Raw genomic sequence first — 24,732 nt, forward strand, 5'->3', positions numbered from 1 at the left:
TGATCGTGCATTCGTCTTTTTCATGAAAAATATTAGAGCTGTAAACTTTGCTTAAGATCCATGTAGAACTTGTACTCTAAATTTTACAGCGTTCTTTAAGAGATAGATATATCTGATTTATGTGAGTTTCTTAGATCGAAAACTCAAAAATTTTGACTGTTGAGACATGCATTTTAGATTACAACATCAGTTATGTCCAAGAACGTAATCTTCATTTCAACCAACCAATACGAAACTAATAGGTTACAATCAATTAAGTGCATAAATGGATATAGTTTGCTTGAATAATTTAGTTTTGCTTTTTTTTGGTTTATATTATTACGATATAGGGCGATACTATACAAGAAAACAATACTACAATAGGTAGATGGAGGAACTTATTCTTTTAATTATAATTTTTGAATATAAAACAAATTGGGAATAAATAGATTAGCATATGTATTTTTATAAACTAATTATTTTAAGCCCCCTCTTATTTTAAATGAGAGAATCCTAAGAGGACTCATCAAGAACTTTAAGCAATTGAAAGCGGAACATGTTAACGGTTTGTGAACTCATAGTAGTTTCTAAAATTGGCAACTGTTTTGTATATAATGTAATTAATAAATCCGTTTTCTATGTCGACCAATCTAACGAAACTACAAATTACCACCACCACTTCATTCGATAGAGTGTTTTCTGCGTAGGCACTAGGCATATAAAAAGCGTGAAAATCAAAAGGAGGGAGTGTGAGACATCAAATCATTACAGAAAGATTCTTTGTCCTCTATGAGCCAATGATGAGAACGTAGGATTATGCTTTCTTTATAGACAAATCATATTCGACTTCTTTTGACTGCCTTCTTGCTTATTATTATTGTGTTTTGTATACCGAAGAGATCTTCCCGCTGATAATTATTTGAATCGATTCTCTTCAAAATTGTTGATTTATTTATAGTTCTTATTTTTTTTAAAATGTTTTTTTTTTGAACAAGATTTTTCAATATAAAGCATGAGAAAGAAAAAATACAAGCCTAACCAAGCCTTAGTGTTTAAGGGCCCAGCCCAATGAAAACCCACACATCAATTAGAATCAAACGATAATCTAAGCCCAATATAATAGCCTATAATAAATAAGATAGAAATGAAACGACCAATTAAGAAAACTGATCAGTGAGGAGGAGTCGCCAACCATGACTCATGACTGCATCATCAACGAAGCTTGAGCAGAGCGTGAGTCACGAAGACTAGAGATTCTGTTTCTAACATTTACATCAATAGTGAGGAGAAGTGAAGTGGGAGATCGGAATTGTTGGCGATGGAGCCGAGAATTCCTCTCAGTCCAGATGGAGTAGATAACACACTGCCAAGCGATATAGGCAAGCTTTTTTTTCGATTTCGAACCCTGGAGAAGTTGCATGTCTGTTAAAGTGGCAGACCAAGAACGAACAGGAGTAAGACAGCAACGCCGAGCAATCGTAGTCCAAATCGACCAGACAAAAGGGCATTCAAATAGTAAGTGATCTCTGGATTCATCAAACTGGTTGCATAGCAAACAAATGGGGTCAACTAGTAATCCCCAGCCAAGAATTCTATCTTTTGTAGGGCAGCGATTGAGGGCAAACAACCAAGTGAGGAAGCTATGCTTCGGGATACCTCCTGAGTTCCAAACAACATCCTTCCATGAAACAACAGGTACATGATTTTTCAGTAATTTATAGATAGCACCTGTACTGTACTTTTGCCAAAGCCGATCTTCCACCACCCACTCATAGTAGTCATCACAAACATCCAGCAAAATAGAGGAGAGATGGGATTGAAATAGAACCTGGTTATCAGACCGAGCAGCACTGATAGCCCACCTTCCATTGGAGTAAAGCTGACCCAGTGTAGAATTCATGGGGATTCCCATTCTAGTTGGGTAAACTTAACTGCATTGTGCAGTCGGTTGTTCCGATTCCCGCGAGAAACAGTAAAACAATGGCATAGACAATATATGCTTAAAAAGGATAATGTATGAGATGCCTTATAGATTCATAATAGCAACAACAACAAAATAGTTTCTCTAAAAAAAACAACAAAAAATAGTTGGAAATTCCAGTCCAATTTTTTAATTAATAGAAAATTCCAAGGGCACATTCAGCTTTTCCATAGTGTTGATATATATATATATATATATATTTTACTAAGTTATGTTTTTATTAGGGCTAAAGTTTACCGTTTATATAATATCAAGTACTAATAAAGGATCATGATATGATGATATCAGGCACACATGCATGTAATCGATTTTTTTTTTTAAAGAACTCATGTAATCATTATTAGCATATCTATGAACATTAATTAATGTGCCAATTTCTTACATGCGACTGACGGGATGATCTTCCTTAGCCGGGTCAAAACTGTATCGAACTCTCTCTTGCTTCTCACTTGGCAACGCGATATGTGAAGTATGGTTTTCGGAGGAAAATGAACAAAATGCTCCACTGAAATCGCATTGATCCCCAAATTATTTCCTTAGTCGCATCGAATTGATAATCAAGAATCGTGTGCCTCCTCTTTCTGAGACAACACCATCTCGACACTCCAAGTTACTATCTTCAACTCTATCTTAGACTCGTCGGAAAAGACATTCCATTGGGCTTATTTCAATTATAGTTATATCTAGAGTGGGCTTTGTAACAAAACAGTTTTTAATTTAATTCATTTTTATCATAAAACCAAAAAAAAATTAAAAATAATAGTCACGAAACTATTATAATAGAAAGCTAGTTCCCGAGTCCCGACCACCTCCGTCTTTGCCTGGAGACAAAGAAGCTTCACTTGCTCCTTTAATCAAAACACATCTCAGACAAACTTTACTTATAAACACATCACAGATCTCGCTGTCTTTAATTTACTTATATAAGAAATTTTACTAGGTTTAGTTTAATTAGTAACTAGGGATCTAATGTAGTTTCCTACTAATTGAAATCAATTTGAACGTATCTCCATCCAAATCTCTAAGTTTGTATGTTTCAAATCTAAAATAAAGATGGTCAATTTAGTCAAACTTTTTTGGCGAAATTGCGAAGGGCAGTTGTCATACGCTAGATCGATTGCATGAAAACTTATATTTTCAAAACTTTGAAATTTTATTTATGAATCGAGTTTTTTTATAAAAAAAATTTATAAAAAGACTAATTTTGATTTATAGAGTAATAAGATGAGATTCTGAAATTGTTTTCGCAAATTTTCCTAATTCTTTTGATGGTTGAGTATCTGTATATTGATCAGTACATATATGCGTACCAATACAATGTAGACTTCTAAAATGAATTGTTAATTTTTATAATATTTTCAATTCTAGTTCACGTGTACACCCGTATGATTCCTCAGGCCAGCCCGACATCTCCATTAAAGAATACAAAAATAATTAATTTATTTCTTAATAAAGTTACACTTATTAAGGGAAAAACTCTCATTTTATTGTTTCTATAAGCAATGTATATATACATTACATAACTAATGTATCAGAAACCCTAATGGGCCATGAGACATTAACCTGATGGTTAATGGGCCGGTTACTAGAAATCCATTTGTTTATAACACTCCCCCTTGAACAAGGTAACCGTGCCTGTCACAAAACCGGGATCTCTATAATGCGCTGGGGAACGTTGCCTCATTAAAACCTTACCAAGAAAACCCAATGGGAAAAACCATAGTAAAGGAAAAAGAGTACAACACGCATTACTCCCCCTGGTTTAGGCATCACTGTAGATCTCTAAGTCTACGCATTCCTATCTGATGAATGAGCTTCCGGAGTGTAGAAGTCGGTAATGATTTAGTGAATAGATCGGCTGAATTTTTGCTTGATCGGACTTGCTGAACCTTGATCTGACCATCCTTCTGTAGCTCATGAGTGAAGAAGAATTTGGGTAGAATATGCTTCGTCCGGTCACCTTTCATGTAGCCGTCCTTGAGTTGAGCGATACAAGCTGCATTGTCTTCATACATCACCGTAGGCTCCTTATCTTCGTCCATACCACAATCTGATCGGATATGCTGAGTCATGGACCGCAACCAAACACACTCTCTACTAGCTTAGTGGATGGCCAAGATTTCCGCATGGTTGGATGAGGTAGCGGCAATAGTCTGCTTCATGGATCTCCAAGATATGGCTGTTCCTCCATGCGTGAAAACATAACCGGTTTGAGACCGGGCACAGTGCGGATCTGACAAATATCCTGCATCAGCAAAACCAACTAGACAATCCTTGTTATGGTTAGAATAAAATAATCTCAAGTCCTTAGTACCTTGAAGGTATCTAAGGATGTGCTTAATACCGTTCCAGTGCCTTTGAGTTGGACACGAACTAAAGCGAGCTAAGAAGCTCACGACAAAGCAGATGTCTTGTCTAGTGTGACTAGCCAAGTACATTAATGCTCCTATGGCACTGAGGTATGGCATTTCAGGACCGAGGATTTCTTCATCGTCCTTCTTTGGACCGAATAGATCACTATCCAATCCAAGGCTCCTCACAACCATTGGGCTGGTCAATGGGTGGGCCTGGTCCATATTGAATCTCTTGAGTACCTTTTCAGTGTATGCCAATTGATGCACAAGGATTCCGTCATTAACGTACTCAAGTTGTAATCCCAAACAGAATTTAGTTTTGCCTAGGTCTTTCATTTCAAACTCTGCTTTTAAGCATTCAACTGTTTGGGCGATTTCACCAGATGTTCCGAGGATGTTCAAGTCATCCACGTATACTGCTATGATTACAGATCCTTTGTTTTGATATTTTCTGATGAAGATGCATGGACTGATCGGATCGTTTTCGTAGCCTTCTCTGATGAGATATTCGCTTAACCGGTTATACCACATACGTCCGCTTTGTTTCAATCCATATAAGGATTTGTTCAGCCTAATGCAGTGTTTATCACGAGATGCATGCTTATCTTTGAGCTCAATACCATTTGGTAATCTCATATAGATTTCACTGTCCAGTGGTCCATAAAGATATGCGGTTACAACATCCATTAACCGCAAATCTAAGTTTTCTCTTATGGCCAGACTTATGAGGAATCGAAATGTAGTTGCATCCACCACTGGAGAATAAGTCTCCTCATAATCGATTCCGGGTCTCTGTGAGAATCCTTGTGCTACAAGGCGTGCCTTGTATCTAACGACTTCGTCGAGTTCGTTTCTTTTACGCACAAAGACCCATTTGTTTCCCACTGGTTTAACATCGAATGGTGTCCTTAAGATCGGACCAAACACATTCCGTTTCTTTAAACTATTCAACTCCACGTTTATGGCTTCTTTCCATTTCAGCCAATCTGATCTACGAGTGCACTCAATTATAGACGTGGGTTCTAGATCCTCTTGCGTGTGCGCAATCTCAAGTGCTACCTTGTATGCAAAAGTTTCATTGATGTCGACATCTTTTCTGTTCCATAGAGAACCGAATATGATATAATTGATTGAGATCTCATTATTCTCAATCCCTCCAGAACCTTGAGTTTTGGCGTCCCAAACCTCTTGAGATGGTTCGATAGGGTAAGTATCAGCTTAGGCTGTATCCGTGTTCTCTTGAATCCCGGTTTCAATCATTGCACCTTTCTTTGATTTCCGGGGATTCTTATCTTTGGAACCTGGTGGTCTGCCACGTTTCTTACGTGCGTCAGACTCTGTAGCAACTTGACTTTTCCCTGAGGGGACATCTATTCGTACTGGTGCATTACAAGCTAGTATGTACGATTTGGTAACTTTGTTCGGGTCAGCAAAGGAATCTGGCAGTTGATTAGCTAGCTTTTGTAAATGTATAATTCTTTGGACCTCTGAATCACATTCTAGAGTCCGAGGATCTTGCCATTGTGTGGATTATTGATTCCATGAAAGTTCTTTTACCAGCTTGTCTGTCTCACCACCTAATCTAGGATATACCAATTCATCAAATCGGCAATCTGCATATCTGACTTTAAACAGATCTCCTGTAGTTGGCTCGAGATATTTTATGATGGTGGGAGAATCAAAACCAACATATATTCCCATCCTCCTTTGAGGTCCCATTTTAGTCCTCTGTGGTGGTGCAATGGGTACATAGACTGAACACCCAAATGTTTTAATATGGGAGACGTCTGGCTCATGACCCGTTAGCAATTGGGATGGTGAATATTTGTGCTCACTAGATGGTCGTATGCGTATTAGTTCAGCGGCATGTAAGACTGCGTGTCCCCAAGCTGAGACCGGGAGTTGTGACCTCATGAGTAATGGTCTAGCAACCCATTGAATTCGTTTAATGAAGGATTCAGCTAATCCATTTTGTGTATGGACATGTGGAACGGGATGTTCAATACTTACCCCCATGGACATACAATATTCATTAAACGCTTGGGAAGTGAATTCACCAGCATTATCAAGACGTATAGTCTTTAATGGGAAGTCTGGAAAATGGGCTCGTAATCTGATGATTTGGGCCAATAACCTAGCAAAAGCCTGGTTCCTAGAAGAGAGCAGACAGACATGCGACCAGCGGGTCGATGCATCAATGAGGACCATGAAATATCTGAATGTCCCACAAGGTGGGTGAATTGGTCCACATATGTCTCCTTGGATTCTTTCCAGAAAGTTCAAGGTCTCTTTAGACACTTTGACTGGTGAAGGTCGGGTAATCAGTTTCCCTTGTGAGCAAGCTGTGCACTTGAGGTACTGAGGGAAAATACCATTTGGTTTAAGACTGTGCCTTTTAGAATTTTGGACTAATTTACGCATCATGTTCGCACCGGGATGACCCAGGCGATCATGCCAAATAGTGTAATCTAAAAACCGTGCTTTGATAGCAGCATTAGCCTCAATCATATTGACTTTAGCATGGTAAATGCCAGTAGATACGGCGGGTATAGTTTCAAAAACTTGTTTATGGCCATTTATTATTTTAGTGATAATTAAAAACTCTTTGTTCCCTTCATCCTGAGTTTCGATATGGAAACCATTCAATCTTATGTCTTTGAAACTCAATAGGTTTCTCTTAGAACTGGGTGAGTATAATGCATCAGAGATGTCTAGATATGTGCCATTTGATAACAACACATTAGCTTGGCCATGGCCCTCTATTAGGCTCGAACTACCCGCTATAGTGCTAATGTTTGCGGTTTTGATTACTAAATTTATGAAGTAATTCTTGTCTTTTAGAATGGTGTGGCTCGATCCACTATCCACAATGATATCCATATTGTCTTGCATATCTTTATTAAACAAGAATTATAATTCAATAACATGCAAAAATGAGATGTAAATAAAACATTACTCCATAAATTAAAATGTAAAAGCAAAAGGTCTTAAAAATCCAAAGTAAAGGCAATAAATCCCAAAAACAAAAGATAAAAGTTTAAGGAGTAATGAAAAACAAATTCAGATTTTTGAGAACAATCAAGAAGGTCGGAGAGCTCATAATCCATGCCATCAATCTTATCATCCTTTGAGTCATCTTCATTGACTTGATGAACCAGGTTAGCCTCATGATTATCTTTCCCATACTTCTGGTAGAGCTCAGCAAGATATTTGGGAGTACGGCAGTTCTTGACCCAATGATTAGTCATTCCGCATCTTGAGCAAGGAGTTGGTCTAGATGAACTGCCTCTTTGGGTCGGTTTGTTGATACCACGACCCTTACCCCGACCAAAACTGAGGTTAGGTCGGTTATCTTGGTTCGGTCTACCGCGTCCTCTGCCGCGCAGTCCATGTCCATTTCCACGTCCACGTCCACGATCTGAGGATCTGTTACGTTGGACGAAGTTGGACTTTTTTCTGGTTCCTTCTGGGAATGGGACTGATCCTGGAGGCCGCATGGCACTGTTCCTTAACAGAAGCTGATTGTTCTTCTCAGCAAGCAGTAAGCAAGATATCAAATCCTCATAGGTGCTATGATTCATGGCACGGTATTGTTGTTGGAGAACAACATTGGGAGTGCCAAAAGTAGAGAATGTTTTCTCTAGCATATCCTTATCAGTGACCTCCTCGCCACATAGTTTTATGAGTGCAACTATCCGAAAGAGTTTGGAATTGAATTCTTCGACGAATTTGAAATCTTCGAACCGTAGGTTCTTCCAGTCGAACTTGGCTTGGGGCAGTATGACCGTTTTCTGATGGTCATATCGCTTTTTCAGTGCCACCCAAAGTTCGAGTGGATCCTCAAGAGTGAGGTATTGTTGCTTGAGAGACTCAGCGAGGTGATGGCGGATAATAAATATCGCCGAGTACCGTTCTGTTTGAGTCGCGGTGTTGGGATCTTTGATGCATTCACCCAGACTTTTTGAGTTGAGGTAGATCTTGGTGTCAAGGGCCCATTTGAGGTAGTTATCTCCGGAGACAGTGAGTGCCTCATATTCGACCTTCTGAATGTTTGACATCTGAAACATATAAAAATTTATGTTAAATAATCAATAGTATGAGACTATGGTCATTGGAATAAGGGATTTAAGGTATTCTTGGGAAAATTTTCCATTTCAGGAAACTTGCTATTTTAGGAAACTTGCTATATAAGGGAACTCTAAAATCGAACCTTAGGGTTTATAACCTAGCCGGTTTACTAGGGTTTCCAAATTTAGCTCTAATAGATAAACATTGGTTTATCTCTTAACCATTTTTTTTAAAAAATCTAGAGATTGATTTTGGAAACTAATTTGAAATTAACCGATTAAGCTTAAACCGATCGGATTGATCGATTAAACAATAAAACCGGTTAAATTAGATTTAATTTTGGAAACCGGTTATTAAGGTTATTAATCGGTTAAGGGATTAAACTAAACGGATTTGCTAGGGTTTAGGTTTTATATGATAAAGCCGATTAGGAAAAATAAAACCAATTAGGGTTTTGACAAGAAGAAAGAGGATCGGTTTGGTTATGGTTTTAAAAACGAAAAAGACGATGAAGAATCATGAAAAGAACCGATCCATATTAGGGTTTTCAAAAAAAAACCAAAACTTTGATTAGGATTTATAGTTTTAGATAATACCTTTTCGCCAAATGGATTTCTGACCGGCTTATGATCTGGGAGCTAAAGACCACAGATATCTACTGGAAACTCCTGAGAATGATGGCCAGAAGGGAAGACGAACAGCTGCTACAATGGAGGAACCACCGCTTGGAAAGAATCACCCGCTAAGGTGGGACAGCGCCGATTGTTTTGAGTGTTGAGGGCGCGTCTGGTGTCGGATTGAGGAGCGGTTTTCACCACTAGATTTTTCTCTTCCAGGGCTTCAAAATGATATGTAGATCGCCTTCTAACTCCTTGTATTTTGAGAGATATGATCGTTTGAAGTTGAGCTTCGTGCTGATAACGTATTAAGGGAAAAAACTCTCATCTTATTGTTTCCATAAACAGTGTATATATACATTACATAACTAATGTATCAGAAACCCTAATGAGACATGAGACATTAACCTGATGGTTAATGGGCCGGTTACTAGAAGTCCATTTGTTTATAACAACACTATCATTTTCCTGACGATGTTCTAAGTGTAATCCACCCGATTTTCCCGGAAGCCAAACACTCGGAAATGTCCATATATATGACACCACACGATCTCTCTAATCTCTATAGTATAAAAAACCAAATTTGCTAGACTAAGATTTTTTTAAATAGAAAGTATTTACCTATAAATAACTCTATTAGCATTTAGCACAATCATCTCCAAATAAGTAAGCCCAGGAAGAGAAGAAAACAAAGTTTTTTTTTTCTTATAAAGAAAACAGAGATATTAATCAACCAAACCCTAGAATGGCTGCAAAACTTATAGTCCTATGCTGCTTACTAACGTACGCTTTGGCGATGGTCGCAGCATCATCGGAAGCTGAGCCTCCCGCAGCAAGGAAACTTGGTGGGCACGAGTGGCCAAGAGCGGAGGCAGAAGCACCGGAGGTTTCAAATTCGGAAGAGACTGTACGGCGAGGCCACCACCATTCAACGGTTGACAGATCGGTCGCCGGCGGTGGAGTGATACTCGGCGGTTTAGCGACTACGTTTCTTGTGGTGGTGTTTTGTTATATAAGGGCCACTAGTAAGCACAAAACCAATAACTATGATGAGAAGGAGACTGAAACTCCTAAGGTTTTAGTTTAATGTTTTTATTGTTGTGTGTCTAGAGTTTGTTTTTTATATGTTTGTAAATTTTTTCATTTATAAAAAAAGTTTTGTGTAATAATTTGATTTCTTTTTCTTTTCTTCGTAGTTAGTAATGTAATTAAGCTGAGGTTGAATCTTCTCATATTCGTCTTTCTTTTTTAAAAAAAAAATTAAGGTTATTTTCAAGTTTAGTTTTTAATTAAAATAAACCTATGTTTCTCTTCTATTTGCTTGGAGCATGTTTAAAATATTATGCTTCCCCCAATGCATATATATTTGTTTACAAACCTAAACAAAGATAAAAAATGAGTTCAATATCAACGGTGTTGATTCAGGAGTACTGAAGCAAAATAAATGGTTTCTGTTTTTTTTTTTAAGATTGAGAAGCAAACTAAATTACATACGGTTTTTGATAAATTTAATGTTTATATAAAACTTATAGCGGTTTAATTGATACTTGAATCAAGTTTTCTTTAAAACATCATAATATATACATTTTTGTTGTCTTTTAAAATCAAATTTAAACAGAAATTCAAACATCAATTAAAGGTGAGACTCATCTTTGAAATCTCTTATAAAACAATGGTGTGAGAACCTCATATTTGAAATCTTCTAGAATTTTTTTTTTTAAAATATGTAACTATATTTATTAGTAAAACCAATCAAACTGTATACAAAATAATGAAACAAAGCTTATATAACGAGGTGAAAAAAATCTTATCTAACCAAATCAGTGGCCAACTTCGGTAGTAGGTAAATTCAATTCAGTTTCATATCAGCTTAATCAAATTTATAGTTTGAGGCTTTAGGCCTTTCTCAGGGATTTTTAAATAAAAGTTGTTACATTCATTTTACTACTTAATTATCGTTATTTGGGCCTAGAGATGATTGCTTCTTTCAAAAATCCAGATAGACCCCATTTCTTCTACATCTGTGAACGTCATTGCTTACGTAATTACTAAGACCTAATCATAAATGTAAGGATTTTTAAATCAAACTTAACATGAACGTAATGAATCCGACAAAAGCTGACGGTATCACCGATTCAAAAAAGGTTACACAATTGATATCAATAAAATGATTGTTGTAACGGCAATTTTGAAAGGTACCACTAATATATAGTTGACATTTTAGTAACATGTTCATAGTTTCATATTAAAGGTGAGATTGACAGCAAAAAAGGGTACTATGTGATGTGCGTTTACCAATTACTATCACCTTAAATTTGTGTGACATTATAAACAACTATATACTGTAGACTGTAGTAACTAAATCTCAAGCACCACCCTCCATGAAAGTCAAAATGCTTGACCACTGCAACTAATACTTTCTTTATTATTCTTTTCATTTTTTTGGCATTAATTAATTATCGTTTTTTATCAGTTATCATGGCCTATATTTCTTAATCCATGCACTTAACCAAACCCACAGTGACTATAAATAGCTGCGATCGCCACCATTTATAACACACACACAAAGAAGAAGACAAAACCAAGTTATCTATTTTGTTCTAAACCGGACAGATGAACCAAGAAGAGCACGTTAAGCTTTTGGGGTTATGGGGAAGTCCTTTTAGCAAAAGAGTAGAGATGGTCCTTAAACTTAAGGGCATACCTTATGAATACATTGAAGAAGATGTTTATGGTAATAAGAGCCCTATGCTTCTCAAGTATAATCCTATTCACAAGAAAGTCCCTGTCCTCATCCACGGTGGCAAGTGCATCGCTGAATCTCTGGTAATTGTTGAATACATCGAAGATACGTGGAAGACAAGCTATCCGATTTTGCCTCAAGATCCGTATGAACGTTCCATGGCCCGCTTTTGGGCTAAGTATGTGGATGAGAAGGTACAGATATATGCTGCTGGTCTTTATACAAAAAACTTTTAGATATCTCAGATTTATATTATAGAAAAAACATCCATTCTTCAAGTTTAAAAAATATTCAATTGATATGAAGATCACATTTATCATCATGCATGTTTAACAAACATTTATTTTAGGGGTTTTAGCAGTTATAACTTGTATTGTTCTGCGGATTTTAGGTGATGTTAGCATTGTGGAAGGCTTGTTGGGGGCCAGAAAGCGAAAGAGAAAAATTGGTGGAAGAAGCTTATGAGGGTTTGAAATGCCTTGAAACAGAGCTTGGAGAGAAACGTTTTTTCGGAGGAGAGACGATTGGATTTGTAGATATAGCGGCTGATTTCATAGGATATTGGTTAGGGATCGTTCAAGAAGCTTCAGGTGTGACGATCATGACCGCAGAGAAGTTTTTAAAACTTCAACGTTGGTCTGAAGATTTCGTTGGGAATAATGTTATTAAGGAAGTCTTGCCGCCTAAGCAGAAGCTCGCGGCTCTTCTCAAAGCGCAATTTGGAAATGCGAAATCTAACTAAACGTAATAAGAGCCCTCTTTATTTCAATTGAACCACTCCCTCGATGCCTCTAAGGTCGCCAAGCCTGAAGATTGCCAATCTCAACTCTATTGGAAGTTTACTTTCGATGTGTTACATTTCAATCTTAAATATATTGTTCTTTTCGTCAAAAAAAAAATTTATTGGTCTTTATCTTACACCATTGTGGAGATTATCGTTGTATCAACGAGAAAACCCGAACTATTCTTTAGAGGAGCCATTTCCTTCTTCTTTTATTTGGTTCTGAATAACATAATATAAAAAAGTCTAATTCTTTGAACAAACAAAAAAGTTTAATCAACCTGACTCAAAACTGCTGAAAAACCAAACCGAGCTGATTCAAAACTGCTAATTGGATTGTACATTGAAAATTGTGATGAATGACGACGAGTGATTAAATTGATAAATAAAGGAAGCTATATCAATGCATTTATTACAGGCGATTCAGTCGGATCTGTGAGAACATATAATTTATGGTAACTCATGTAACTGTATAATCAGATATGTTTGCTTATTAAATTTTTAAACGAATCGATTTATACTTGCATACTTGCCAGTTGCCACTTGCCAGTGCTACGACTCAACCATGCATACATTTGAAATTTAAAAGTTTTTATTTATAATTTTTTTCCAGAACCAGAAGCAAAAATACATTTATATATGTAGTGGACGTTATAATAATATAATATAATAATAATAGAAGGGGTTATTAATGTAACACAGTAACACTATCTCGTCTACAATTTTCAATATCTTCTTGTAATACTCAAAAGATTGGATCTACAATCTGACGAAAGAAATAAGAAAGGCGTAAGTTGCTCCTTTAATCCCCCTTGCTGCTGTTGATGATTATCGGTACAGATCGTAATCCATTTTTTCAATACTTCAGTTAAATGTTAAAAGATTTCATTATTATTTACTCAACATATATCAAATCCATTATCCTCTTTTTATTTATTTTTTATAATTTATATTTACATGATAAGCGAATAAAATAAATTGTTTAGATTTTGAATATAATAATGCATGCAATTATAACCCGTATAATTAGATGTTATATCAAATTTATGTTTAATTATCCAAAAATAATTAAGATTGGAATAGAGAAAACAGTTAGGTACGGACCATTTAATTTCCTCATTCGCATTGATTAGGTTTCTCCCCACCTTTATTTCTATGGGCTGGTCAAAGATTTGTTTCTAGATTACTTATTCTGTTTTAGGAAAAGTATCATTTTGACATATTTCACATAAATAAAAAACATTTGATCATAAGAATATCCTTATTTAATATATATCATAAATTAGATGAAAATGATTTAAATTAAAAAAGGTGAAAATTTGAATAAGAATTTTGTCTAATTTTGTTTAAAACTACATTGGAAATATAAAACAACATCTTTAGGATACAGATGGAGTATCTGTTGTAATTGAGCTGAGTAGCAAAAACGTAACTGGGCATGATCACCCTTGTATTTTCTTTTCTTATGCATTTTAAATAGAGATTAAATTATAAAGAAAAGATGTAAAATGAGTTTGCTCGAGGCAGTGTTAATTCACAATACATAAATTTTAAAAAGTTACTAAATTTACCGGAGATGGAGGCTTCGTTGTTTTAGAGTTCCAAAACGATTCATTACAATTTGATATTGTTGCTCGTTAAACACGAGAAATATTTTATGCTTTCAAATTTGAAAGCAAATGAAGACATCGTCTATTATTGGCATTATTATTTGGAATATGTGAGCTAAGATATAATCTAAAAGAAGCTTCATCTTCTTTTGGAGTTACACACTTACACAACGACTTATTCTATTTAATTATTTTCGTGCAACTAATGACGACGTATTCTATTCAAAGTCACATTTTAATATGTTGCTCGTTGGACACGCGGAATATTATACAGTATGTTCGAAATCTCAAAATTTATAATAATGTAATGATAAATATCGAACAAGGATTTATGCTATATGAATATAACAAAACTTTCTGCTATCTATTAGTAATTGGCAAATAGAAATTATATATATAATTTGTAACAAAATACATCATATGTTACTTAAATCTCTACATATCATCTACGCACCTTCTGTATATTAGTTTCTAATAGTTTTTCATTTTATTTATTACTCAAATATTAATTTATAAATAAAATATATATACATGTAATGTTTTATCACGTACATTTAAAATATCTCTATATAGAATTTTCAGTAGTAATTAATTGCTTGTATTGAATTAACAAAATCAAAATTGAATTTTGTAAACATTTACCATAAAACATAATTCTTTTTAAGTATAGAATTACATCAATTTTTAAACTTGTAATAACATCAATATAATTTTTATATGACTAGTTTTATATAATCAATTCAAATTAATATGACTAATATTATATAATCGATTAAGTGTTTCGGAAAATGTATTAAATACTTTGTTTTCTCCTCTATATAATACTCCCCCATAAAATTACATTAAGTTTTATATCTTTATAACAAAAATTCATCACCAATATACTTAATAATCAATTGTTTTTGCGCATTAAAAACTCATGCATGTGGTAAAGTCATCATCTAGTAGTGTTACAGTGAAAACAACGATAGGCTAAAGTCAATATCCATGGACGTGACAATTAAGATTTGATCGAAACACGATCAAGATCTATATATAAAATTAAAAAATACAAATGATTAACTAAGCCTGGTTGGCATATATATTAAACAAATGTAAATCAGAGGTCAGTTAGCAAATCAAAATCTCTATATAAGAGCTCAACTTAGATGTATAGATTAAGACCATCCAACGCTTTCTTCTCTTGAAGAAAACATAGAAAGTTTTATCCAAACCAAAAATGGCTTTGCAAAAGTTTCCTCTCATGGGGCTGCTTATGCTCCTAACCATCATTGTTTCTCCGGCAACAGCCGATGGACCTGTTTGCCCACCGACGACTAAACTAAGCCGGGCAAGTTTTCCTGAAGGGTTTCTATTTGGCACGGCTACTGCAGCATATCAGGTATAATATAAGTTACTATAAACTCTTCTGGATGGTTACGCAAAGGGAAAAAAAAAAACACTTTCTTACATATATAAAAATAAATGTCCATAAATAATCTGTTAACATTTAGATAGTAGAATTCATATAGATGAAATAGTTAAATCTTTGCTAGTCAACTAGTAAAAGTTTTATCATGATATTGACTAAATATCTTTTTTTCTTAAATGATGTATATAACGAGTTCACCTATATATATATCATATCATTTTCTAAATCCGTCAACTATGTTTGTTATATAGGTTGAAGGTGCAGTGAATGAAACTTGTCGTGGACCGGCCTTATGGGATATCTACTGTAAGAGATATCCATGTGAGTGTCTCTAAATTTCTCTTTTGACCTCTTAAATGTACTTGTGATTATTCTTTTCTCTAATTAATATCGAAAATCATTTATTTTCTCTATAGCGAGGTGCAATAACGATAACGGTGATGTGGCCGTTGATTTCTTCCATCGTTATAAGGTATATAAATTAGTATTGCTAGATTGATAAATTATCACATACATCTATAAATATTTCTCATTGTTCTATTGAATAGTTCATTGATACTAACTAGTGTTGATAATTTTTTTTTGCCTGAAAAAATAATATTTGTAGGAAGATATACAACTAATGAAGAATCTAAACACAGACGCCTTCAGAATGTCTATCGCGTGGCCAAGAATATTTCCTCGTGAGTATATGTACTAAGGATGGACATACACACATATCTCTGATTTATCTATCCAATCACTAACTTGATCATTTACTTTTCATCGAGATCGGTGTTTTTAAATGTATATGATTGGTAAATGTTTTATTATAGATGGGAGGATGGAGAAAGGAGTGAGTCAAGCTGGTGTGCAATTTTACCACGATGTCATCGATGAGCTCCTTAAAAATGGTTATTTATTATAAATAAACATATTAATTAATTAACAACTATATATATACGTATAGTTGTTACAATTAATTATCTAAAAAATTCAACTTAATATTGTGATAAGGTATAACTCCGTTCGTGACTGTTTACCATTGGGACACTCCACAAGATTTAGAAGATGAATATGGCGGTTTTTTAAGTGAAAGAATTGTGTAAGTTTCTCTTGGTTATAATTTTTTTTTTAAAAATGAATCCCATTTTATATGTATATAAAACCAATATACAACGTGATAATTTTTTGAATATCGTTTTGCAAATATGCAGGAAAGATTTCCGAGAATATGCAAATTTTGTTTTCCAAGAATATGGTGGAAAAGTGAAACATTGGATTACTTTTAATGAGCCATGGGTTTTCTCGCACGCTGGTTATGACGTAGGCAAAAAAGCACCAGGACGTTGCTCTAAATATGTCAAAGAAGAATGCCAAGAGGGACGATCAGGATACGAGGCTTACCTCGTCACTCACAATCTTCTTAACTCTCACGCAGAAGCCGTTGAAGCTTTCCGACAATGTGAAAAGGTATATCATATATTATATAATAATAATTTATCGTCTTTCGGAACTAAACATTTGTTCGTTTTGTGTTATGTTAATGGCCAGTGTAAAGGTGGGAAAATCGGAATCGCACATAGTCCGGCTTGGTTCGAACCACACGACCTTGCTGATTCACAAGATGGTGCATCCATTAACCGTGCACTTGACTTTATTTTGGGATGGTGAGTAGCTAATATCCTAATATCAAGTATTAATTTTCTTGTAATTTAATACAATATGTAATATATGATTATTATTATTATTATCTTTTGTAGGCATCTAGACACAACAACGTATGGAGATTACCCACAGATCATGAAAGACATTGTTGGACACAGATTGCCTAAATTTACTGATCAGCAGAAGGCAAAATTGAAAAACTCAGCCGATTTCGTTGGGCTCAACTATTATACTTCAGTATTTTCAAACCATTTGGAGAAGCCAGATTATTCTAAACCAAGATGGATGCAAGATTCTCTTATTAACTGGGAATGTAAGTTTTTTTTGGTTTTTGTTTTTGTTTTTCTGCTTTTTTGCCCTTACTTGAGACAGAACCAAGAAAACAGATGCCAACAAATAGAAGGAAAAAGTTTGTCTTTGGTACTAATCAAAATCTATCTTCTTTTCAGCTAAGAATGCGCACAATTACTCCATTGGTAGCAAGGTATGTATTTGATAGTCTAATACTGAATTATATTATTTCAGATAAATATTATAATCTTGTCTATAACGTAACATTTTTCACCTTTGTCGTATTTCAGCCTTTCACGGCTGCACTGCCCGTTTACGCGAGAGGCTTCAGAAGTCTTTTGAAGTACATCAAAGATAAATATGCCAACCCGGAAATTATGATCATGGAAAATGGTAATTAGAGAGATTTCTTATTTTCGTTCATTTTGTTTGAAAAACATATATAAAAAAAAAATATTGATCTTGATGTTGTTTTCTAGGATATGGAGAAGAACTTGGGGCATCAGATTCGATTGCAGTTGGTACTGCTGATCATAACAGGAAGTATTACCTCCAGAGGCATCTTTTAAGTATGCAAGAAGCTATCTGGTAAGTCTTATATATTTCTGTTTTATATGGTAGACTAGCAATTGTATTGGAGAGTTAATAATAACATTTGTGTACTATATGCAGCATCGACAAGGTGAATGTTACAGGATACTTTGTATGGTCATTGTTGGATAACTTCGAGTGGCAAGACGGTTATAAGAACAGATTTGGATTATATTACATTGATTTCAAAAATAACCTCACACGTTATGAGAAAGAATCGGGCAAATTCTACAAAGATTTCCTCAGTGTAGGGACTCGTCCATCCATGATCAAGAGGGACGAGCTTTAAGCTATTTTTTGAGAATTTGGTCGTGTCGATGTGTCTTTCCTATGTTTGTATTTTATAATTTACCAAGATTCTAGAGGTCTTGGGTTGAATAAAAGAGTGTCTTCTTCATTTATGTCTATATGATTTGCAAGATATACTAGAAAACTCTGGTTGTGAAAAACCGGATTTACCTCTAAACATAGAAATGGATTAGGAAATATGATATATTTAAAACAATATCTAAATATCTAGACGTAAACGATAAGGCTGATGCATGAGAAACCAAAATAATATATTCTCCGAAAAAACCCAAAGTCGGGTAAGATCAATTATATTTACAGTAAAACCTTTATAATAATTAATCTCGGAATTTTGGAAATATTTTAATCTATAGAAAATATTATTAATATTGCAATATATGAAGCTTTTGACACAGCGACTTATTAAGTCACATTTTAATATAAGCTCGTGGCACACGCGGAATATTATATGTTTCGAATTTCGAGTAAAAATGATAACAACGCATTGATAATTAGACCATGCAATTAATCCTATATCCAATTTTTTTTTTCTTTCCGACAAACACATATTATATCCAACTATGGACTAATATTTTTAGTGGAAAAAGAAGAAGAAGATAGCAACAGGATACCGTAAATATCCAAATATATATTAAGATGTGGTCGAAAACACGATATAATTAAGTCTATAAAGTGGGTCGATTAAAAAAACACGATATGGGTCTTTAAAGTGGAAATTAAAAATATGATCCACGAGGCCTGGTGGTGGTTGGCATAGTAAAACAAAATAAAAAAATAATTAAAATCTAAAGTTCAATCAGTGAATCAAAATCGCTATATAAAGAACTCCACTTGAATGTATAAAATACCAAACACACTCTTGAAGAAAACAAAAAACAACTCAAACCAAAATGGCTTTGCATAAGTTTCCTCTCATGGGGCTGCTTTTGCTCCTAACCATCTCCGTCTCTCCGGCAATAGCTGATGGACCTGTTTGCCCGCCGTCTACGAAACTAAGCCGGGCAAGTTACCCTGAAGGTTTTTTGTTTGGCACGGCTACGGCAGCGTATCAGGTATAAACATTTCTTGACATTTATTTTTAGATTTTTATATATGTTCATAAGTTATTTCAGATAGTAAGGTTCATATAGACGGCATAGTAAAATCCATATTCATCATTATCAATATCACGTTTCACAGTATATAAAATAGTAAAAACTATAGAATAAAGTCATAAAGATGACATTCTAAACGGAATAAGAGTGTTTTGGTCTTTTGCTAGTTATCTAGTAATTTTGTTTTTGTTTTTTTTTTTTTTTTATCATGGTGCTTACTTAATATCCCTTTAAAAATAATTTAAATGGCGAATTTACCTATAGATTTTTTTGAACAATTAATTTAGCTACATTTTATATATATCATAAGGTTGAAGGTGCAGTGAATGAAACTTGCCGTGGACCAGCCTTATGGGATATCTACTGTAAGAGATTTCCAGGTGAGTGTCTCTACGTTTCTTATCTCGTAATTGTGTTTAGGATTATTCATTCTTCCACTAATAATATCGAAACTCAACTGATTATTTTCATTAAATTTGAATTACAGCAAGATGCAACAACGATAACGGCGATGTAGCTGTTGATTTCTTCCATCGTTATAAGGTATACAATTTAGTTCAGGTTAAAGAAATCAATTATGGCAACGTATATCAAGTAATTAATTAATTAATTAATTAATTAATATTTCCTGTTATTCTATTTTATAGTCCATTGATTCATATTAGATGCTAATAATTTGTGTCGTCGTAAAAAATGTTTATAGGAAGATATCCAACTAATGAAGAATCTAAACACAGACGCCTTCAGAATGTCTATCGCATGGCCAAGAATATTTCCTCGTGAGTATATGTGCTAAGAATCTATACACATTTATCTGTCTACTCAATCAGTAACTTGATTTAATTTTACTCGAGATTGGTATTTTCAAAATGTATATCATTGTTGAGATATTAATGAAGCAAAACAATATTATATCAGATGGGAGAATGGAGAAAGGAATCAGTTGGGCTGGTGTGCAATTTTACCACGACCTCATTGACGAACTCCTTAAAAATGGTTATATATTTTAATGTGTATATATATATATAGTGACAATTGCTGATTATAGACGTTAATAAAATTTTCTAAAACTTTTTATTACTGTTTTTAAAAGGTATAATTCCGTTCGTGACTGTTTATCACTGGGATACTCCACAAGATTTAGAAGATGAATATGGTGGCTTTTTAAGCGAAAGGATTGTGTAAGTTTTTTTTGATAAAACAACTCATATTTTAATGTATATAAAACCACTATAAAACAGGAAAAATTAATTGAATAACTTTTTGGAAAAATGCAGGAAAGATTTCCGAGAATATGCAAATTTTGTTTTTCAAGAATATGGTGGAAAAGTAAAACATTGGATCACTTTTAACGAGCCATGGGTTTTCTCGCACGCTGGTTATGACGTAGGCAAGAAAGCACCAGGACGTTGCTCTAAGTACGTCAAAGATGAATGTCATGAGGGACGATCAGGATTCGAGGCTTACCTCGTCACTCACAATCTCCTTAACTCTCACGCAGAAGCCGTTGAAGCTTTCCGACAATGTGAAAAGGTATATCATATTCATAGTTTCATACATAATAATAATTTATCGGCTTTCGGATCTGAAACACTCTTTGCTTTGTGTTATGTTTATGGCCGCAGTGTAAAGGTGGGAAAATCGGAATTGCACATAGTCCGGCTTGGTTCGAACCACATGACCTTGCTGATTCACAAGACGGTGCGTCCATTAACCGTGCACTTGACTTTATTTTGGGATGGTAAGTAGTTAATATCCTAATATCATCAAATTAATTCTAAATATCTTTTAACATAATATATAATAATTGCTTTTTTCTTTTCTTTTGTAGGCATCTAGACACAACTACGTATGGAGATTATCCACAGATCATGAAAGACATTGTTGGACACAGATTGCCTAAATTTACTACTCAGCAGAAGGAAAAATTGAAAAACTCTGCCGATTTCGTTGGGCTCAACTATTATACTTCAATGTTTTCAAACCATTTGGAGAAGCCAGATCATTCTAAACCAAGATGGATGCAAGATTCTCTTATTAACTGGGAAAGTAAGTTTTTTTGGTAGCCCCTTACTTGAAAACAAACCAAGAAATCGATGCCAACAATTAATATAAAAGGGAAACTGTTTATTTGTATTCGGTACTAATATATCAAAATCTATCTTCTTTTCAGCTAAGAGTGCGCTAAATTTCTCAATTGGTAGCAAGGTACGCTTTTAATTAAACTTATAGCAATCTGATATTATACTTCTTTTTAGATAAATTACACTTTTGTCTATGACGTAACATTTTCACGTCTGTCGTATTTCAGCCTTTGACCGCTGCATTGAACGTTTACTCCAGAGGCTTTAGAAGTCTTCTGAAATACATCAAAGACAAGTACGGAAACCCGGAAATTATGATCATGGAGAACGGTAACTAGAAATTTTCTAATGTTTGCTAGCTACTTTATCCTTTTTTGACTTTATTCTATAATAAATATTTATTGTATTGATCTTAATGTTGTTTTTTAGGATACGGAGAAGAACTTGGGGCATCAGATTCAATTGCAGTTGGTACAGCTGATCATAACAGGAAATATTATCTTCAGAGACATCTTTTGAGTATGCATGAGGCTATTTGGTAAGTCATCTTTTTTATATGATAGACTAATTAACAACTGTTTGACCCAAAAAAAAAAAAAAAAAAAAGACTAATTAACAACTGTATTGGAGAATTTAAAAAAAAAACTGTGTACATGCAGCATCGACAAGGTGAATGTTACAGGATACTTCGTATGGTCATTGTTGGATAACTTCGAGTGGCAAGATGGTTATAAGAACAGATTTGGACTATACTACATTGATTTCAAAAATAACCTCACACGTCATGAGAAAGAATCGGGCAAGTATTACAAACAATTCCTAAGTGAAGGTGTTCGTCCATCTGCGATCAAGAGGGATGAGCTTTAAGCTATATCTTGAGGATTTGGTTTTCTGTTTGAGTGTTTCTTTCTTATGTTTTCGTTTGTGATTGACCAAGATTGATGAGGTCTTGGCTAGAATAAAAATGTATTGTTTTATCGTTTCTCAATGTCCGCGTGATTTGACGAGCTCACGAAGGCTTGATTATTTAATAAGGAGTATTTTTTCTTTATAATAATTAAAACGCAATGATTATGAAAAACTAGAATATGAACATATTGGACGCGATTTATGCTTTTCGTTTGGTTATTATGAGAAAGTGATTTTTTCAATTTCATGTTATCTTTTAATGCAAACATCTAGTTTATCAAATAGAGGTTAATTACAACTTAAAAAGAACATTTCATCTATTGTTGCAGCTGCTTTCTTGTTGATATGACGACATTATTTGTTTCCAAAATTTGAAAGCGTATAATATTTGTCCTATATACCGAACAACAACATTAATAAGGATCATTTAGTAATAATAATCGTGTAACTCGTGTTAAATTGGATGGAATCTTCATTTACTAAACGATTCATTTCCAGATTATATGCATTAATAATGTTGCTTGTTAAATATGAGAAATATTGTATGCTTTTAAATTTGAAAACAATCGAAGCCGTCGTCAATTATTGGAGTCTGAAAAATTGGGCCATATTAATTAGAAGCAGTTGATAAAGTAACATTTTAATTAATATTATATATTCCACGCGCAATATTATATGTTCCACGCGCAATATTATATGTTTTTAATTTTGAGATATAAATGAAAAGACTAAAGTAGAGATCATGTGCAATGACATCATTTCCTATTTAAAAACAATTAAACGAAACAATAACAGTTTAGTCAATCATCACTGAAAAAAAAATGCAACAATAGGTTGTGTGGCCGGTAGTTAAGACTTAGTGACTTACGATCGATATGAACATATAATCGAAACCACGATCATCAGGATCTTTAATCAGCGAGGCCCGATAGTGATTTTTTTAAAACCTTTGAACATTCAAATTTGAAATGATATTCTTGTTTCAATTAAAAAAAAACCTCTTAAGTAAAATAAGTATGCCGCAGGCTACAATAAATTCACATTAAAGATATATAAATTTTGAATGATAATACTCAAAAAGAAAGAGGAAAAAAAATTGCATAAATTTTGTTCAAACTTAAATTCAATCAATATTTTTTTAATTCATATAAAAATGCCTAATATTCGGTAAAAAAAAAATGCAATGATATTGTTTAGCATGGAGCAGTTGGTAAGAATAATAATCATAGATAGTATATATTACATCAGAATTTTCTAGCAAATAAGGTATTACATTAGATGGAAGCTTCAATTTTTTGTTACTACGATTGCTTTCCGTTTTTTTTATTAATTGGTTTCTACGATATCATAAAGAAGACGATGATCGAAAAACTAATCTAGTCGTTTCGCTGTAGATATTAACGAAGACTATGACGAGTGACGACGGAAGACAAGATTTTGGTTGTCTAACAAATAAGCCCTAATTTAATTTTTATTTTTATAAGTAACAAAATGACTTATTTAAGACTACATCTGATAGTGTTAATCGTTAAAGATGAAAAATGTTATATGCTTTCAAATTTTGAACACAAATAAGGTCGCCGCGTCTATTATTGGAGTAAACGAACACTCCGGCCTTATTAGAAGCAGTTACATACTACCACGTTATATGTGGTCTATGTATTAAATGGTCTTTAAGGGCCACATATTACAATACTACATGAAAGCTAGCTATTTGTTGTGGAGTGGAGTTACACAATGATTTTATTCAAAGGCACATGTTAATATATAGATGCTACACGTTAAACACGCATGATATTATATATATGTTCCGAATTCTGAAAAAGTAAATCAATAATACAGCGATATTGATCATGCGTTAAATCATCCTATATATAAAATTAATTAACCAAATAAATAATAACACCGTGAGATAGATCGTGCAATGAATCATCCTCTATATAGTTAATTATTTTTGGTTTTTGGGTCAAATGACAAAAAAAAAATTTGAGAAATGATGATCAGGAGTAACTAAATAGAGTATCGAGATACAATCATGAATCCAAGAATTGTGATCAATGGTGAGAATAATCGTGAGTAGACGGCCTAAGAGAAGCTGCATAATGTCTCGATCGAATGATATTGTGGCTGGTTTGGCTTCCGTTCGATGCGGTGTTGTATTTATTTATGTCCAAATCGCATACAATGCTTGGAATATGAGTTTGAAGATGCGTTAAGAATTATAGGTTGATTTTGATTAGACGGCCATATCTAATTGTTTTTA

The 24,732-nt window shown here is 34.1% G+C and overlaps 5 protein-coding genes across 5 annotated transcripts; 4 read left to right on the forward strand and 1 right to left on the reverse strand.

Moving 5' to 3' along the window:
* Positions 1-4,118: 4,118 nt before the first annotated feature.
* Positions 4,119-8,372, reverse strand: LOC112088947. Its single transcript, XM_024159511.1, has 2 exons — positions 7,371-8,372; positions 4,119-4,205 (listed from the first exon to the last, which is right to left on the reverse strand). Exons 1-2 carry the CDS (start codon positions 8,370-8,372, stop codon positions 4,119-4,121), a joined length of 1,089 nt encoding a protein of 362 aa, XP_024015279.1.
* Positions 8,373-9,744: 1,372 nt separating this feature from the next.
* Positions 9,745-10,086, forward strand: LOC18024562. The gene has a single exon (XM_006407630.1). The coding sequence runs from the start codon at positions 9,745-9,747 to the stop codon at positions 10,084-10,086; it is 342 nt and encodes a 113-aa protein (XP_006407693.1).
* Positions 10,087-11,579: 1,493 nt separating this feature from the next.
* LOC18024280 (glutathione S-transferase U8) lies at positions 11,580-12,563 on the forward strand. Its single transcript, XM_006407631.2, has 2 exons — positions 11,580-11,936; positions 12,134-12,563. Exons 1-2 carry the CDS (start codon positions 11,613-11,615, stop codon positions 12,482-12,484), a joined length of 675 nt encoding a protein of 224 aa, XP_006407694.1. The 5' UTR covers positions 11,580-11,612; the 3' UTR covers positions 12,485-12,563.
* A 2,729-nt stretch (positions 12,564-15,292) lies between these two features.
* LOC18024281 (beta-glucosidase 23) lies at positions 15,293-18,489 on the forward strand. The gene is made up of 13 exons (XM_006407632.2): positions 15,293-15,514; positions 15,796-15,865; positions 15,961-16,016; positions 16,152-16,227; positions 16,360-16,437; positions 16,541-16,628; positions 16,741-16,996; positions 17,078-17,193; positions 17,287-17,504; positions 17,641-17,675; positions 17,773-17,875; positions 17,962-18,070; positions 18,155-18,489. The coding sequence occupies exons 1-13, from the start codon at positions 15,353-15,355 to the stop codon at positions 18,360-18,362; spliced, it is 1,575 nt and encodes a 524-aa protein (XP_006407695.1). The 5' UTR covers positions 15,293-15,352; the 3' UTR covers positions 18,363-18,489.
* Positions 18,490-19,228: 739 nt separating this feature from the next.
* On the forward strand, positions 19,229-22,641 carry LOC18024282 (beta-glucosidase 23). The gene is made up of 13 exons (XM_006407634.2): positions 19,229-19,434; positions 19,787-19,856; positions 19,964-20,019; positions 20,180-20,255; positions 20,395-20,472; positions 20,570-20,657; positions 20,754-21,009; positions 21,102-21,217; positions 21,308-21,525; positions 21,650-21,684; positions 21,788-21,890; positions 21,990-22,098; positions 22,220-22,641. The coding sequence occupies exons 1-13, from the start codon at positions 19,273-19,275 to the stop codon at positions 22,425-22,427; spliced, it is 1,575 nt and encodes a 524-aa protein (XP_006407697.1). The 5' UTR covers positions 19,229-19,272; the 3' UTR covers positions 22,428-22,641.
* Positions 22,642-24,732: the final 2,091 nt, after the last annotated feature.

The sequence above is a fragment of the Eutrema salsugineum genome, unplaced genomic scaffold (genome assembly GCF_000478725.1).
Source record: "Eutrema salsugineum unplaced genomic scaffold, Eutsalg1_0 scaffold_13, whole genome shotgun sequence".
Lineage (NCBI taxonomy): Eukaryota > Viridiplantae > Streptophyta > Magnoliopsida > Brassicales > Brassicaceae > Eutrema > Eutrema salsugineum.

Excerpts from the sequence above, each read along its gene's own strand:
- LOC18024280 (XM_006407631.2), top strand. The coding sequence starts at position 11,613 with ATGAACCAAGAAGAGCACGTTAAGCTTTTGGGGTTATGGGGAAGTCCT. Across the intron at positions 11,937-12,133 it reads CTAAGTATGTGGATGAGAAG|GTGATGTTAGCATTGTGGAA; the intron begins GTACAGATATAT and ends TGCGGATTTTAG.
- LOC18024281 (XM_006407632.2), top strand. The coding sequence starts at position 15,353 with ATGGCTTTGCAAAAGTTTCCTCTCATGGGGCTGCTTATGCTCCTAACC. Across the intron at positions 16,438-16,540 it reads CGATGAGCTCCTTAAAAATG|GTATAACTCCGTTCGTGACT; the intron begins GTTATTTATTAT and ends TATTGTGATAAG. Across the intron at positions 16,629-16,740 it reads TTTTTAAGTGAAAGAATTGT|GAAAGATTTCCGAGAATATG; the intron begins GTAAGTTTCTCT and ends GCAAATATGCAG.
- LOC18024562 (XM_006407630.1), top strand. The coding sequence starts at position 9,745 with ATGGCTGCAAAACTTATAGTCCTATGCTGCTTACTAACGTACGCTTTG.
- LOC18024282 (XM_006407634.2), top strand. The coding sequence starts at position 19,273 with ATGGCTTTGCATAAGTTTCCTCTCATGGGGCTGCTTTTGCTCCTAACC. Across the intron at positions 21,891-21,989 it reads AATTATGATCATGGAGAACG|GATACGGAGAAGAACTTGGG; the intron begins GTAACTAGAAAT and ends GTTGTTTTTTAG. Across the intron at positions 22,099-22,219 it reads AGTATGCATGAGGCTATTTG|CATCGACAAGGTGAATGTTA; the intron begins GTAAGTCATCTT and ends GTGTACATGCAG.
- LOC112088947 (XM_024159511.1), bottom strand. The coding sequence starts at position 8,372 with ATGTCAAACATTCAGAAGGTCGAATATGAGGCACTCACTGTCTCCGGA. Across the intron at positions 4,206-7,370 it reads GTTCTCAAAAATCTGAATTT|GATATTTGTCAGATCCGCAC; the intron begins GTTTTTCATTAC and ends TTGCTGATGCAG.